Genomic DNA, 15,245 nt, shown 5'->3' with positions numbered 1-15,245 from the left:
TACAAGTGAGAAAACGCTTGTAGGTAAAACTTGCAAAGCTTCAACATGGCTTTAGAATAGTCTCTCCAGGTGGGAGTGGGAGTTGTGGTTCTGAGCATAGCTGAAGTAAAGAGATGACATAGGGTAAACCACTCTCAGAAGATCTGGGTGGGGACAAGATTACAGCCCCATGATTCAGCAAGTGCTAGCCAGGTGGGTGGTGAATAGAGAAGGATGTAAGTGTTTCCTTGGGCCCCTCTCTTGTCAGCTCATTGTCTCCCCTGTCCAGGAAGAGGAAGTGGATTTGGTGGAGGGGACTTCTCATCTCTTTAACAACAGCCTCTTCTTGATCTTCCCAGACGGTGACAAGACCCCCCTCCCCTGAGCTGATCCCCTTTCTACAGCCAGGAGCCAATGGCCGGGGACAGAGCCAAACCCTGTGAGCTGGACCAAGAGAAATACGATGCCGATGACAATGTGAAAATCATCTGCCTGGGGGACAGCGCTGTGGGCAAGTCCAAGTATGTTGGGAGATTAGGGAAGAAATGCCAGGCCCAGAGTGGGTCTAGGTTGTTAGAAAAATCCTCCAGAGGCATAGAGGAGCATGGCTTCTATGGGAGTGGTGAGAGAGTAGTCTTGGCTGGAGCCCAGGTCTGCATGGGGGAACAAGGGAGCGTCACATCAGCAGCTGTGTGTGTTTGGGGAGGAGGGCGTCCCCAGGGGCAAGTCACAGGACTGAGGAAATTGAGCTTTATCCATGAGTCCTGGCAGAAAGTATGGGACCGGTCACCCTAGAGACTACTGAAGCAGTCCTGGTGAGGTGAGAGCTGGGGTATTCCTGTGTGTGGTATGGGGCTGAGAGACTGCAAGATGCAGACAGTGGGAATGGGGAGAGGAAAGTGTGAGAAGTGTGACTGGCACAACCAGCGACAGGTGGAAGAAAGGTGGTGAAGATACTGTCTTGAAAGAACTCAGAGTTGAGAAGAGTGGATAGAAATGATGCCTGACTATAATCAGCGTAAAGATTTTTTTTTTCTTAAAAGATTTAATTTTTATTTATTTTGGGCTGTGTTGGCTCTTGGTTGCTGCGAGCGGGCTTTCTCTAGTTGCAGTGAGCGGGGGCTACTCTGTTGAGGTGAGTGGGCTTCTCACTGCGGTGGCTTCTCTTGTTGCGGAGCGTGGGCTTTAGGCGCGCGGGCTTCAGTAGTTGTGGCACACGGGCTCAGTAGTTGTGGCTCGTGGGCTGTAGAGCACAGGCTCAGTAGTTGTGGCGCATGGGCTTAGTTGCTCTGCGGCATGTGGGATCTTCCTGGACCAGGAATGGAACCCGTGTCCCCTGCATTGGGAGACAGATTCCCATCCACTGCGCCACCAGGGAAGTCCCAGTGTAAAGATTGACACACTCTTTTAACTGACTTCAGTGCCTCTGTGCACAGGCGTGGAGCTTCCCCTGAAGGGAGGCTCTGCAGTGCTGGCAGCTTGTCTCCACAGGGTGTGAGCCTGTTTCTCAGCTGTCTTGGACCAGTGGGGCACACATCCATTTCTGCCTTCGCAGGATGAGGGTAAACTTGCCCCTAACCAGATGCCTAGTTTAGTCTTATACCCAGGTGCCCCAGTTCCACCTTGGTTTCCACTTTTATCTGTTATTAACATATCCTTAGACCCAGGTAGCTGTCAGTAATTCCCTAGGGGCTTTGCTGATTGGGGCAGAGGTCACTAACTTTTCTCAGCCTCAAGTCTGTTTAGTTTAAAAGGTGCCCTGGGAAAAGCAAAGCAGGAACTTGTGGCGGGAATCCTAAACTCAGGTCCTCATCTAAATGTCCAGACTTTAGGTGTGAGCAGGATTGTCATGCTGTAAAATGTCTAGGAAGCAACTCACAATAACTGTTTTCTCATCACAGTGCTCTGGCTAGAACTGCCAGTACTGTGTTGAATAGAAGTGGCAAAAGTAGGCATCTTCTTGTTTCTCATTATAAGGGAAAGCTTTCAGTCTTTTGCAATTGAGTATTAACTGTGGGGTTTTCATATATGGCCTTTATCCTAGAGGTAATTACCTTCTATTCCTAGTTTTTGTCATGAGATGGTGTTGGTTTTTGTCAAATGCTTTTTCTGCATTTGTTGAGATGAATATGTAGGATTTTTCCTTTGTTCTATTAATATGATATGTTTGATTAATTTTTTTAAGTTGAACCATCCTTATACTCTGAGAATAAATCTCCCTTGGTCCTTTTGATGGTGTATAATCCTTTTAATATGATTTGCTTTGCCCGTGGATTTTTTTGAGGATTCTTACAACTAAATTCATGAGGAGTATTGGCCTGTAGGTTTCTTTTCTAGTAGTGTCATTGTCTGACTTTGGAATCAGGGTACCACTGGCCTCATAGAAAGAATTATGAAGTGTTCCCTCCTCCTCAATTTTTGGGAAGAGTTTGAGAAGGATTGGTGTTTGTTCATGAAATGGTTGGTAGAATTCACCAGTGAAGCCATCCAGTCCCGGACTTTTCCTTATGGGAGATTTTTGAATACTGATATAATCTCTTTACTTGGTATAGGTCTACTCAGATTTTCTATTTCGTCTTGAGTCTGTTTGGTACTTTGTGTGTTTCTAGGAATTTGTGCACTTCATCTCAGTTATCCAGCTTGTTCGTTCATCGTATTCTCTTGTAATTCTTTTTGTTTCTGTAAAATTGATGTTACTGTCCCCAGTTTCAGTTCTGATTTTGATCATTTGTGTCCTCTCTTTTTTCTTAGTCTAGCTAAGGTTTGTTGATTTTGTTGATCTTTTCAGAGAACTAATTTCTGGTTACACTGATTTTTGTCTGTTGTCTTTCTATTCTGTATTTTGTTTATCTCCACTCTAATCTTTATTATTTCCTTCCTTCTGCTAACTTTGAGTTTAGTTTGCTCTTTCATGTCTACTACCTAAAGATGTACAGTTATGTTATTGATTTAATTTGACTAAATCTTCCCTATTTGATTTAATTTCCACCTTTTTGTGAAATTTCTTGTTTTTCTTCTGTTATTAATTTCTAGTTTCATTCCATTTTATTTGAAAAGATACTTTGTATGATCTAAGTCTTTTAAATTTTATTATGACTTTTTTTTGTGGCCTAACTCATGTTCACTTGAGAAGAATATGTATACTACTATTGTTGGGTGGAGTATTCTGTGTATGTCTGTTAGGTCTAATTGGTGGTTAGACCTAGTTAGTGTGGTTCAAGTCCTCTGTTTCATTGTTCTACTCATTATTGGAAGTGGGGTATTGAAATCTCAATATATTATTGTGCAACTCTCTATTTCTCCTTTTAGTTGTGTCAGTGTTAGCTTCATATATTTTGGGACTCTGTTGTGTGGTGCATATATGTTTATAACTTTTATATCTTTTTGATAGATTGAACTTTTTATCAATATATAATGTCCTTCTTTGTCTCTTGTAACATTTGTCACTTAAAAGTTTAGTTTGTCTGACTGTAGTATAGTCACCCCATTTCTCTCTTGAATACTGTTTGCATGCAATATCTTTATCATCCTTTTGTTTTCCAACTTCTTTGTGACCTTGTATCTAAAGCAAGTGTCTTACAGTTAGGACATGCCTGGATCATGTTTTTTTAATATACACTCCCAATCTCTCACTTTTAATTGGAGAGTTTTATCTATTCTCATTTGCAACAACAATAATTAAAGCTATTACTGATAAAGAAGGATTTACTTCTGCCATTTAGCTATTTGTTTTATGTCTCCAGTTTTTTTTCCTCAAGTACTCCATTACTTTTTCTTTTTTTTAATTTTTTGTAGTGTACTATTTTGAGTCCCTTCTTGTCTTGTATAATTTTTTAGTTGTTTATTAATGGTTGCCTTGAAGATTATAATTAATATCTAAAATTTATAGCAGCCTATTTGAATACCAGTTTAGTTATAATAGTATACCAACACTCTGCTCCTATATATTTCTATCCCTCCCCTTGATATTGTTTTGTCACAAATTACAACTTTATACATTGTGATCATTAACATAGATTTACAATTATAGTTTTAGATATTTGTCTTTTAAATCATGGGAAAAAAGAGGAGTTACAAACCAAAAATATGAGAATACTGGTTTTGGGGTTTTTTTTTTTTTTGTGGCTGCGTTGGGTCTTTGTTGCTGCGCACAGGCTTTCTTCTAATTTCTGCAAATGGGGGCTACTCTTCGTTTTGGTGCACGGGCTTCTCATCACGGTGGCTTCTCTTGTTGCAGAGCACGGGCTCTAGGTGCGTGGGCCTCAGTAATTGTGATACACAGGCTCAGTAGTTGTGGCTCTTGGGCTCTAGAGCACAGGCTCAGTAGTTGTGGCACACAGGCTTAGTTGCTCTGCAGCATGTGGGATCTTCCTGGACCAGGGTTCGAACCCATGTCCCCTGCATTGGCAGGTGGATTCTTAACCAGTGCGCCACCAGGGAAGCCCAAGAATACTGGTTATTATCTTTACCTGTGTAGCTACCTTTACTGAAGATCTTTATTTCTTCATACAGCTTCAAGTTACTGTCTAGTGTCCTTTCATTTCAACCTAAAGGACTTATTGTACCATTTCTTACAGGACAGATATACTGGTAATAAGTCACATCAGCTTATGTTTATCTGGGAATGTCTTAATTTCTCCTTCATTCTTGAAGGATAGTTTGCTGAACATAGAATTCTTTTTTGACAATTTTTTTCTCAGGACTTTAAATATATCATTCCACTGCCTTCTGATCTCAGTGGTGTCTGATGAGAAGTTAGCTGTTTATCTAATTGAAGATTTTGTCTTTGAGTTTTGACATTTTGCCTATAATGTGGATCTCTGTGAGTTTATCCTGTTTGGAGTTTGTTGAGCTTCCTGGGTGTGTACATTCATGTCTTGCATCAGGTTTGGGAAGTTTTTAGCCATTATTTCTTCAACTAGTCTCTCTGCCCCCACCCCTCTTCTATTTATGATGCATGTGTTAGGATGATTTATGTTGTCTGATGGGCTCCTTAGGCACTGGTCATTTTTACTCATTTTTCTTTCTGCTTCTTAGACTGGATAATTCCAGTTGCCTTATCTTCAAGTTTGCTGATCCTTTCTTCTGCCTTCTCAAATATGCTGTTGAAACTGTCTAGGGAGTTTTTCATTTAAATTATTGTACTTTTCAGCTCCAGAATATCCATTTGGTTTCTTTTCATAATTTCTATCTCTTTATTAATACTCTCATTCTGTTTATATGTTGCTTTCTAATTTCCTTTAGTTCTTTGTCCATGGTTTTCTTTAGTTTTTTGAGCATATTTAAGATAATTGATTTAACTTCTTTGACTGGTAATTCCAGGGTCTGGATTTCTTCAGGTATTGTTTCTGTTAAATTCTTTTTATCATGAGAATAGGCTATACCTTCCTGTTTCGTTGTATGCTTTGTAATTTTCTGGTTGTTAATTAGACATTCTGAGTATTTTGATGTGGTGACTTTGGAACTCAGATATTCCACTCCTCGGGTATAGCTGATTTCTGCTTGTTTAGAGCTGGAGTATCCACTTGTAACTTTTCCATATACTATTTTTGCAAAGTGTATATTCCTTCTTGTGTGTGGTCACTGATATTTCTATTCCATTATCTGTGATCATACAGTGACCTGATAAAGATTTCCTTAAATATTTGACTCCAAAAGGGGAAAGAAACAAAGAGGTATTCCTATCCCTTTAAATTTCCAATAGATGCCAGCAGGGGAAGACTCTGAAGCCTAAGAGAGCTGAGATCCGGCTCCTCGGCCAAACTTCCTGAGGAAGTGTCTCGACTGGAGCCAGACATTCGGAACACGGGTCACTGCCTAGCTGCAGTGGGCCTGAGGAGTGGGTGACCATTGCTGGTTTGTGCGTGGTGTTCTTCTGCACAAGACCAGCACTCTCCTTTTATCCAGCCCTCTACTGGTCATTGTGTCCAGTCAGGTTCCAGAGTTCTGAAATAGTTGATTCTGATCATTTTTTCCAGTTATTGGTTGTTTCAGTTGAGGGAGTGACCCATAGAACTTCATACTCCACCATTTTAAGTAATGTCCTCAAGTCATGTTCATTTTTTTCCTACATAGATATCCATTTGTTTCCACACCATTCCTTGATAAAACAATCCTTTACCCTGTTGAATTGCAGTAATGCTTTTGTTCTAAATCCAGTGACCATACACGTGGCTATATATATTTTAAGTGTGTGTTTACTGCCTGTCTTCACCCACTAGACTGTAAGCTCCATGAAGACAGGAATTTTCCTCTGTTTTGTTAAATGTTATATCATGGCACCTAGCATAGTATCTGGCAAATGGCAAGCACTCAGTAATTATTTTAAATTTTTTTGTACTAAAATATATTTGTCCATTCTTCTGTTGAAGAACAGTTATGAAATTACAATTTTTATGGTATTAGACACAATATTGCAGTGAATATTTTTATGCCTATCATCTTGGGCACACAGTCTATTAGACTTGGGGTGAAATTGCCCAGTTTTAGGATTAGCTCAAACTTTGACTTATCCCAGTTGCTCTCCAAAGTAGTAGTATGTTAAGTTCGCACTCCTACCAGCACAGCACAAGAGTTTCCACAAAACGTGCAACATTTGGTATCATACGACTTTTTCAACTTTGGTAATCTGAAGGATGTGTGTGCTATTTCATTTTATTTTAATTTGCATGAAAATCATTAATTTACATTAAAATCATTCAAGATTGAGCATCTTTTCATATGTTTTTTAGCCATTCTTCTGAATTGCCTGTTCATATTCTTAGGACCCAGGTTGTGTGTGTGTTCTCTTATTCACGTATCAGAGCTGTTCATAATCTCTGTATATTAATTCTTTGTCAGTGATTGGCATTGCACGTAGCTTCTCCCAGTCTGTGTTTTGTTTTGTTTTGTTTATTTCTTAACTTTTCATTTTGAAATAACAGATTTACAGGATGTTGCAAAGAGAATACAGAGAGGGCCTGTGTACCCTTCACCCAGTTTCCCCAGTGGTTATATCTTACATAACTGTAGTACAAGATCAAATCAGGAAACTGGCGTTAGTTCAATGCATATGTATAATTCTGTGTCATTTTGTCACATGGGTAGATTTGTGTAAGCATCACTGGACTCAAGATCCAAAACTATTCCATCACTGCAGAGGCCTCGGTCCTGCTGTCCATTTATAGTCACACCCACCCCACTTCACCTCCTACCACCCCTATTAACCCCTGTAGCCACTAATATTCTCCATCTCTATAATTGTGTCATCTTGGCAACATTGTATAAAAGGCATTATACAACGTGTGACCTTTTTCACTCAGCATAATACCCTTAAGATTTGTTCAAATTGTTGGGTACATCAGTAATTTTTTCCTTGCTATTGCTGAGTAGTAGTCCATATTATAGATGTACCACAGTTTGTTTATTCCCTAAAAGGAGGAAACTGGGGTCCCTGCCCACAGGGAAAGCATCTGTGGGTGCTGGGTCAGCGTTATAGCCGAAGGGTGTCAGGAACTTAAGGGGAGTCAGAAAGAGGGTGGGTGGGTGGTTCCTGGGCATTGTCCTTGAAAGGAAACTGTGTAGCTGTGGAAGGAGTGGGAGGGGGGAAGCCACAGCTGGCTTCCAAGTTTTCAACCCTTGGGTGGTGCAACAGGGGCAGGCAGGAGCGTTGAGGGATGCACCTGACCACTTGCACATTCTCCTTACAGACTTATGGAGAGATTTCTCATGGATGGATTGTATCCTTCAAGTTTTGAAATGCTCCTTGTTCCTGTGGCCCTTTCCACCCTCAGGCCAGCTCAGCCCCACTGCCCACCCCTTTGCTCCAGCGGTCCAGGGAGGAGGGATAAGTGAGTAAATTCGCAGGTTTCATTTCATGCTGGCTTCTCACCAGCTGACCCACGTGGCATCACATGTAGTTGGTGCTGCATATTTTCAAGCTCACTCACATCTGGATCTGCTTTCTATTAGGAAAGCAGTGGAATGGCTAACTGTAAGTACCTCGTCAAATGCCTGGACTCAAACCCCACCTCTTCCTTCTTAGTAGCTCTGGCGCTGGGCAAGTCACCTAACATCTCTGACCTCAGAGCTTGGGCTCTCTAATGTTTAAACATTCTCTGGTATGAGTCAACTTTGTAAAATAGGAAGCGCCAGCCCCACCCTCCTTCCGTGAATCGTTGCATTGTGCAGGTTTGGAATGAGACAATTGGGATGGTTTTTAAAAGCTTCCCAAGTGAGTCCGTTGAGAACTGGGGGTGAGAAGAACCCCAGAGCCCCCTGCTCCCTGCCCGGGGCCCCAGCCCCCCCGTGGTAGACTCTAAGTGTATCTTACTTCACCTTCTACCAAGTTCTCCTTTGCACCCACCCACCTGCATCATCCCAGCTCCGATGGTTAAACCACACAGCATCTTGCAGCTTCAGGAAATGTTATTCCCCAAGCTTTTTGATAGGGTTGCAAAAAGCAAACTACAGTTCATAAACAGTTTGTCAGCTGTCTGGCTTATGAAGACTTTTTTTCCCTGGAACTGTCATGTTGCTTCTTATGGCTGGGTTTCCTCTCTGGCCTGCAAGAGCCCCATCCATGGGGAGCTGGGGCATCCCCGCAGTCTCATTGGCCAACTACGTGATGCTGTTTCAGACAGCTGCTCTGTAAAATTCCATTCCATGTTTTCCCTTGGACTTAGGTGGCCAGGACATAATCCCAACCTCTCCCACCCCTCACCTTTCCATGGAGCTTGTGCCTGTGATATTTGAAGTTGATCCTCTGTCTGCAACACTCATTCAATTTAAAATCTAAATAACTTCTTAAAGAAGGAGAGAGACAGCCCATTCCATCCCCCCAGCAGCCGCCCCCCAGCACCGTGCTTACGTCTCTTTTCATTCATCTTTGCCCCTTAACCTAAGTGCAGTCAGCCCCGGCAGCTGTCCACACACGCCCTGACCCTGTACAAGCACACGGCCACGGTGGACGGCAAGACCGTCCTTGTTGGTGAGCAGCACAGTGCCGAGCCACACCACCTCTCAGGAGGGAGAAGTAGTGGGGGAGAGAGTCAAGCAGGGGGAAATGAGACCCCAGGCATGGATGAAGGGTGATAGGTACAACCCAGAGAGCCCGGAAGCCAGGGAGGGTGGGAGGAAGCACGCAGGGTTCTGTTCCGGTGCTCTTCAGCCAGTGTAAAGAAACAACAGGGTTGGTCTGAGTGTCATCTGCCACAAAGGGTTTGGCTTTAAATGTGGTCACAACCTTCGCCTTGGCCAGGCCACACGTCCGGCCTGACTGTGTCCACCCTCTGTGATCAGCACACATGGGAATTGGGCCTAGTTGTGACCTTGGAGCGTCCTGCATCTTATAGGTGGGGGAAGGAGGTCACTGACCCTCTCCCTCTTGGGGCTCCCTGTCTGTACTCTCCTTCCTCCTGGCCCTGGGTCTCCCTCTCACCCGCCCCCACGCACGCCCAGGTGCGTTACATCCTGACAACACACCCGCGAGCTGCGTGGTCTCCGTTGCTCCCCATCCTCCCACGGGTGCCTGTGTTTCCGAACACAGACACCGCACAGAGATGCTCAGCGTCTGGGGCTCTCTGCCCTTCATCCCCCATCAGGCAGTCAGAGCTGTGTTCACATTGCAGACTTTTGGGACACAGCAGGCCAAGAGCGGTTCCAGAGCATGCACGCCTCCTACTACCACAAGGCCCACGCCTGCATCATGGTATGAAACCAACTGGAGGGCAAAGGCTCTGGGCAAGTCTGGCCTGAGGGGTGAAGGGATGAAGGGCCCAGCAGGACTGAGCCCTCCTCACCAGGGCTGGGTGCTGGAGGGAAGGATTAGCGCAGGCTTCAGAGTGCACGTGCTTCCCAGAGGTTCGGAGTGAGAACACGCCAGAGCCAGCTTCTCTTCCAGGGGTGGGGGGTGGGGGGTGGGGGGGTTGTGTGGAGCCACCATTCCAGCGGGAGGAGCAAGTTCAGGGCCTCATCATCAGGCAGAGCATCTAAGAGTCCAACACAGTCCCTCCCTAATGGAGGCCTCCCTCATCCGCTGCTCTCTAGGGGCAGATGCTGGGGCTGAGCAGGCTCTGGTTCCCAGGGAGCTTTCCCCTCCAAAATGGCCCCCTCCTCCGTCTCAGCCTCTCACTTTGCTGTCTAGAGCACAGCCCTCAGAGGTCCAGCCCAGTAGCCAGTGGGTGACAGGTGCCGCAGGAGAGCCTGACACTCAGCTATGGCAAGGGCCACGAATAGAGAGAGGAACTGTAAACCTGTGTCCTTTAGGACCTCCTGCCCACAAACTCACTGGCTCCTTTCTCAGGCTCTTCTGTCCCTTAAGCACAAGATCTCTTGAAATTTTCCAAAATTTAATGCTAGTACCTATAATGGGACAAAACAAAAGAGGGTAACAGGGTAAGGCAAATGGGGGCAGACTAGTGCCAGCAGTCGTGACCTCTTGCCTCTGACACATCTCCACTAGCTCCTTTTGGGCCCTCTTCTGAGACCTGGGGTGTTCGTCCTGCCAGCCTCCCTGCATACCTGTACGTGCAGGTGCCTACCACCAGCCCCAGCCTGCTGTAGGGGGCCTTGCCGGTAGAAAGCGCTCAGCCTCTCGTGACCACACGGGGACCTGATAGTCCCAGAGGGAGCTGGGGTTCCACCCTCCACCTTGAAACCCCAAAGGGTATGCTTCTCGGCCTAACTAGCTCCTCAGCTCTCAAAACAAGGAAAGGAAGCTCAGGAAACCAGACCTGGACAAAGTGTGACTGACAGTCACCATGGCAGGCAGCCATGGGAGGTGTGAAGCAGATTCCGGAAGTTTCATTACAAGCGTATTTTAAAAGAAGTCTTCATTGGGAATTCAAGACAAAGTAGTCATTTATTGAAATTGGGCCTGGAGAGTACCATAGAAGAGCCTCTCAGGTGGACCTCCTGCTGCCTCAGGTGTGACAGCTGCTGACCAGAGCCCACTGCCGTGCAGGGGGAATCCCTGGCCCTGGACATGGTTACTCCCATGAAGGGCTGGGTTGTTCAGAAGTAAGATCTGCCATTCCAGCAGGTTACAGGGTTGTGCATCTCAGTCCACTGTTGTGCTGGGGCAGTTTGGACATGTGGGTCTCTTCTGGAGGGTGTCTGGGCAACAGAAAGCTGGCCTTGGAGAAGCTCCTGCGAGGGGCTTGAAGGATCCCTGTAGCAGCAACGTGAAGCATCTTAGGGCTTCTGTCCTCCCCGCCCTAGAGCCAGTCACAGTGCTCATGCTTCTTGCGGGCACTTTTCAATAGGTGAAAACTATAAGTTATAGAAAGTTAATAAAATGATGATAAGCTACAGAATAATAAAAGACAAAAGTACTTCTACAAAGTCTAAAATACAAAATTAAAAGTTTATAATTAAAAGTAAATCAAAATAACTGAAAGGAAATTCTAGAAACATTTAAGATTATCATAGAGGAGGTGTTTTGGGTTTTTTTGGCCACACCACGCGTGGCATGTGGGGATCTTGGTTCCCCAACCAGGGATGGAACCCACGCTCCCTGCATTGGAAGTGTGGAGTCTTAACCACTGGACCAGCAGGGAAGTCCCATTATAAGGGAGTTTTTAAACAAAGTTTAAGCAGTAGTTAGACTACGAAAAAAACAAAAAGCTTACCATTTGTAACGGACTTATCAATAAGTAAAATGATAAAATCCGGTTAAAATAGGTAAATAAGGTGACCGGATGAAGGTTCTAGAGGGTGAGAAGGGTGGGCAAGGCATAGCCCTTGTGGTTAGAGGGGAGGCCGCTCAGAGTGGTGCGTGGTCCGAGTTGCCAAGCCCGTGTTTGCCTGCTTGTGTGTGTGTCACCTGGGGGTGGCATGCAGAGACACTGATGCACTTGGGCTGTCTTCTTTCCTCTGCTAATTGCAGGTATTTGATGTGCAGAGGAAAATCACCTACAAGAACCTGAGCACCTGGTATGCAGAGCTTCGGGAGTTCAGGCCAGAGATTCCATGCATTGTGGTGGCCAATAAAATCGATGGTGAGGCCACCTTACATCTGGGTGCCAGCAATTCATGGGGGACCCACCATCACACGTTTCCTCTTCCTTTCCTGGGCCAGCGAACCGTCAATGGTCCATTCTTTTCCCCGACACACAGCCCTTGGTTTCTTGCCATCACTGCCCTCCCAGTAAGGATCCAAGTGAGGCAACCTGCCTTCTCGAGACACAGATCCCAGTGAAATGAACTCTTTCTAAGACGCGTCCCCTGGTTGTCCCTGCTCATCCCTCTTCCTAGAATGGGGACCTCCAGTGACCCACCCTGCAAAATTCTCTCCCTTTGCCTTTGTAGACAGGCCCATGTCCTACCTTCTCTCTACAGCAGACATAAAGATGACCCAAAAAAGCTTCAGTTTTGCCAGGAAGTTCTCCCTGCCCCTGTACTTTGTCTCAGCTGCTGATGGTACCAACGTTGTGAAGGTAATGGGAGACTGCAGAGACAGTCTCGTAAGGCCGGGGACGGCCTGGTGCTGAAGTTACCAGGGAAGCGATGGAGAGAAGGGCTGGCTGCAGGGCTGGTGGAGAGGACGGGCACTGTTTTGGGGGCTGTGCTGAGCATGTGGTGACAGGAAGGGGTCGTGTGAGCATTGACAGTAGGGGCGGTGGTGGGTTGGGCTTGGTGAAGAAAAGGTACATTGACCATGCATGGGGTCAGGGTGACAGGGAAAAGGTGAATTGAGGAGTGACCTTGCTGATTTTAGGGTGGAGTACTGTGGGGACATATGATGGGAGCGGGGCCAGTGGGTACAGGGCAGGCAGAGTCCAGGCCACTGGCCCCACGGCCTTGTTTTCCTTCCCACCACCTTCACCTTACCTCCAGCTCTTCAGCGATGCAATTCGATTAGCTGTGTCTTACAAACAGAACTCCCGGGACTTCATGGATGAGGTTTTGCAGGAGCTTGAGGTAGGTCAGGCCCGGATGTCAGGTGGCGTAGAGGAAGCGGCTTCCCTTCATAGGGGTGCAGAGCATAACCCAACAGACCGACTTTGCAGGCCACACGTGCTCATCGAGGGCACTGCCCCTAGAGGTGTCAGAGCTACAGTTGGTCAAATGCAAGGCCAGGCCTCACCTGCAACCTTGTTCACAGAGCATCAGCTTGGAGCAGAAGGAGGAGGATATGCTGGGCAAAGAGCCGCGTGGCCACGTCGAGAGCCCATCTCCCTCCTGAGCCACAGAAGGAGGCCTCTCTCCACGGCCGACTTGGGGAGGGGGGGAGTTCAGAATACCCCTCCCTTCTGCAGTCCTTCAGCTCTCACGTGAGACATTCTTCCAGGCCATCCCCTGCTATGCCTCCTACAGACCCAACCATCCCATTTGCTCCCCCACTGCCATGGCCCGTGAGACCTGACCCGTCACAGTTGTTCCCTCCCCTGTAGTCGGGCAGGGAAGGGGTCCGCACCAGACCCTGGGGCAGAATTAAGGATGGACACTCCAGGTTATGTGGGACGGTGAAGAAAATCGGGCAACATTCTGTGTGTGTCTCTTAAATAAAAGGAAATTTAGGTGTTTTTTTTCCCCCTCCCAGAACTGACCTCAGGGCCTATTCGTTGCATTTCTACCAAGGGAATGATTTCTACCAAGGGAATGATTTCTAATTCCTGACTATCCTTTTTCCTCTAGTCTCCCAACGAAACCAACCATTTTAAGAAAATGGTTTTGAACAGAGAGCTGTTCATTCCGTAAGTTTTTCCAGAGTTCTTCTAGGTACAGCCAGTACATTGATGAACAGCGAGGCCAAGATCACAGGCCCAAGTTTGTTGTTAACATCACGTGAAAGCAGGCGACTGCTCTGGCCATACTTAGTAATACACAAACATCGTAGTTGTAAACATCGAGGGTCAATACAGCCACACCACAAGGCACACCTGTTTGCATTGTAAAAAATTGACTTTCGGAAAGCTTCCTTTAAAACCCCTATTTCAACAAGGGAGGATTTCCTTCATTTTTCTTGAGGACTAGTGTGGACATTGTACCTCCTTGGGTGGCAAGGGCTGCTGAGAACTCTCATGCTGCCTTTTCCATTTATCTCCAGGACTTGTGGTTCACTAGGACGCTTTTATGATCATCTTGTACGTCATTTCCATTTTTTAAATTTATTTTTATTTACGTTGAATAGATGTGCATGCTTTGTGGGCATGGATTTCTCTGAGCAAAGAGTCACAAGAGAACGAGCGGATCATCAGCCACGTTAGTAAGGGGAGACTGCCGTGACCTGTCGTGTTATCTCTAGATTGATTGTCACAGAGACCATTTCCGTGGAATTCAGTGTTTTTAAAAGAATGGGTGTTTGTCTGGGAGTCAAGAACAAGCATTTTTACCCTTTAGATTACTGACGCTTACAATTTCAACTTCACAGATTTAACCCGACCAGGAAATTTCAGGAATGCGTTACCCTGGTGAGATGTACTTTTAAAAACAACAACAGAAACAACCCTTTAGTTATTATAAATGATTAATAAGTGTTTTTTAAATATAATGGCTTCACTGAGATATAATTCAAAAACCGTGTAATTCACCATCAGTATTGGCTTTACGTAACCATTTTGCATCAGGTTCCCTGGAAGCAAAGCCTGAGAAGGCAACTCTTGTTCAGATGACTCATTGTGGCAGTTTTCTGTCTCTGCTGGGGACCAGCTTCAGTCTCCCCCTTCCTAGGGAAGCTCTGGAGGACAAACTGCCCCACAAGGATGGTCCCACTTTGAGACCAGGGCCCTTCTTGTGCCAGTTGGCCAAGTGTGTGAGGAGGAGGTGGAAGGGGTGACTTGTAGTGTCCAGGGCAAAAGGGCTCCTGTTTTAGCAAGGACAGTTCCCTGGGGAAAGGGCAGCTGTGAGTTTCAACACTCAAAGTAGGTAGGGGATAAGTGCTCAGGCAGGGTGCCAGCAATATCCATGGCCACCTGCCCATACGTTGCTCAAATCCACCTGCTTCTTAAAGCAGTATGTCATCCTGACATACAGGAACACCACCCCTGAGTCTTTTTTAAATAATTCATTGAGGTGAAATTACATAACATAAAATTAAAGTACACAATGCAGTGCCATTTAGTACAGTTACAGTGTTGTGCCACTGTCACCCCTATCTAGTTCTGGAACATCTCCATCACTCTGAAGTAAAACCCCTTACTCGTTAGTAGTTTCTCCAACACTCCCTCCCCTCAGCCCCTTTGAAGCACTGATCCGCGTTCTTTCTGTCTCTATGGATTTATCTACTCTGGATATTTCATATAAATGAAGTAAAACGACGCGTGACCTTTTGTGTCTTGCACTCA

At 45.7% G+C, this 15,245-nt stretch overlaps 1 protein-coding gene across 20 annotated transcripts in view; it reads left to right on the top strand.

Annotated features, from left to right (window-relative positions):
* RABL2B (RAB, member of RAS oncogene family like 2B) overlaps positions 1-15,245 on the top strand; it is a 16,713-nt gene extending 1,468 nt beyond the window's left edge. For 4 of the 20 annotated variants that reach the window (XM_067698560.1, XM_067698562.1, XM_067698563.1 and 1 more), the window contains exons 2-9: positions 339-500; positions 7,668-7,697; positions 8,868-8,947; positions 9,561-9,667; positions 11,846-11,957; positions 12,268-12,395; positions 12,796-12,879; positions 13,064-15,245. In XM_067698560.1, the coding sequence (XP_067554661.1) occupies positions 394-500; positions 7,668-7,697; positions 8,868-8,947; positions 9,561-9,667; positions 11,846-11,957; positions 12,268-12,395; positions 12,796-12,879; positions 13,064-13,144 (729 nt within the window). In that variant the 5' untranslated portion in view covers positions 339-393 and the 3' untranslated portion in view covers positions 13,145-15,245. Of the gene's footprint in view, positions 1-338; positions 501-7,667; positions 7,809-8,867; positions 8,948-9,560; positions 9,668-11,845; positions 11,958-12,267; positions 12,396-12,795; positions 12,880-12,968 lie in introns of those variants that run through there. The other 16 variants (XM_067698564.1, XM_067698569.1, XM_067698574.1 and 13 more) reach the window with 16 other exon arrangements.

This window comes from Pseudorca crassidens, chromosome 11 (genome assembly GCF_039906515.1).
Source record: "Pseudorca crassidens isolate mPseCra1 chromosome 11, mPseCra1.hap1, whole genome shotgun sequence".
In the NCBI taxonomy this organism is placed as follows: Eukaryota; Metazoa; Chordata; class Mammalia; order Artiodactyla; family Delphinidae; genus Pseudorca; species Pseudorca crassidens.
Note: the sequence above shows the minus strand (reverse complement) of the source record. Positions and strands in the feature narration are given on the sequence as shown.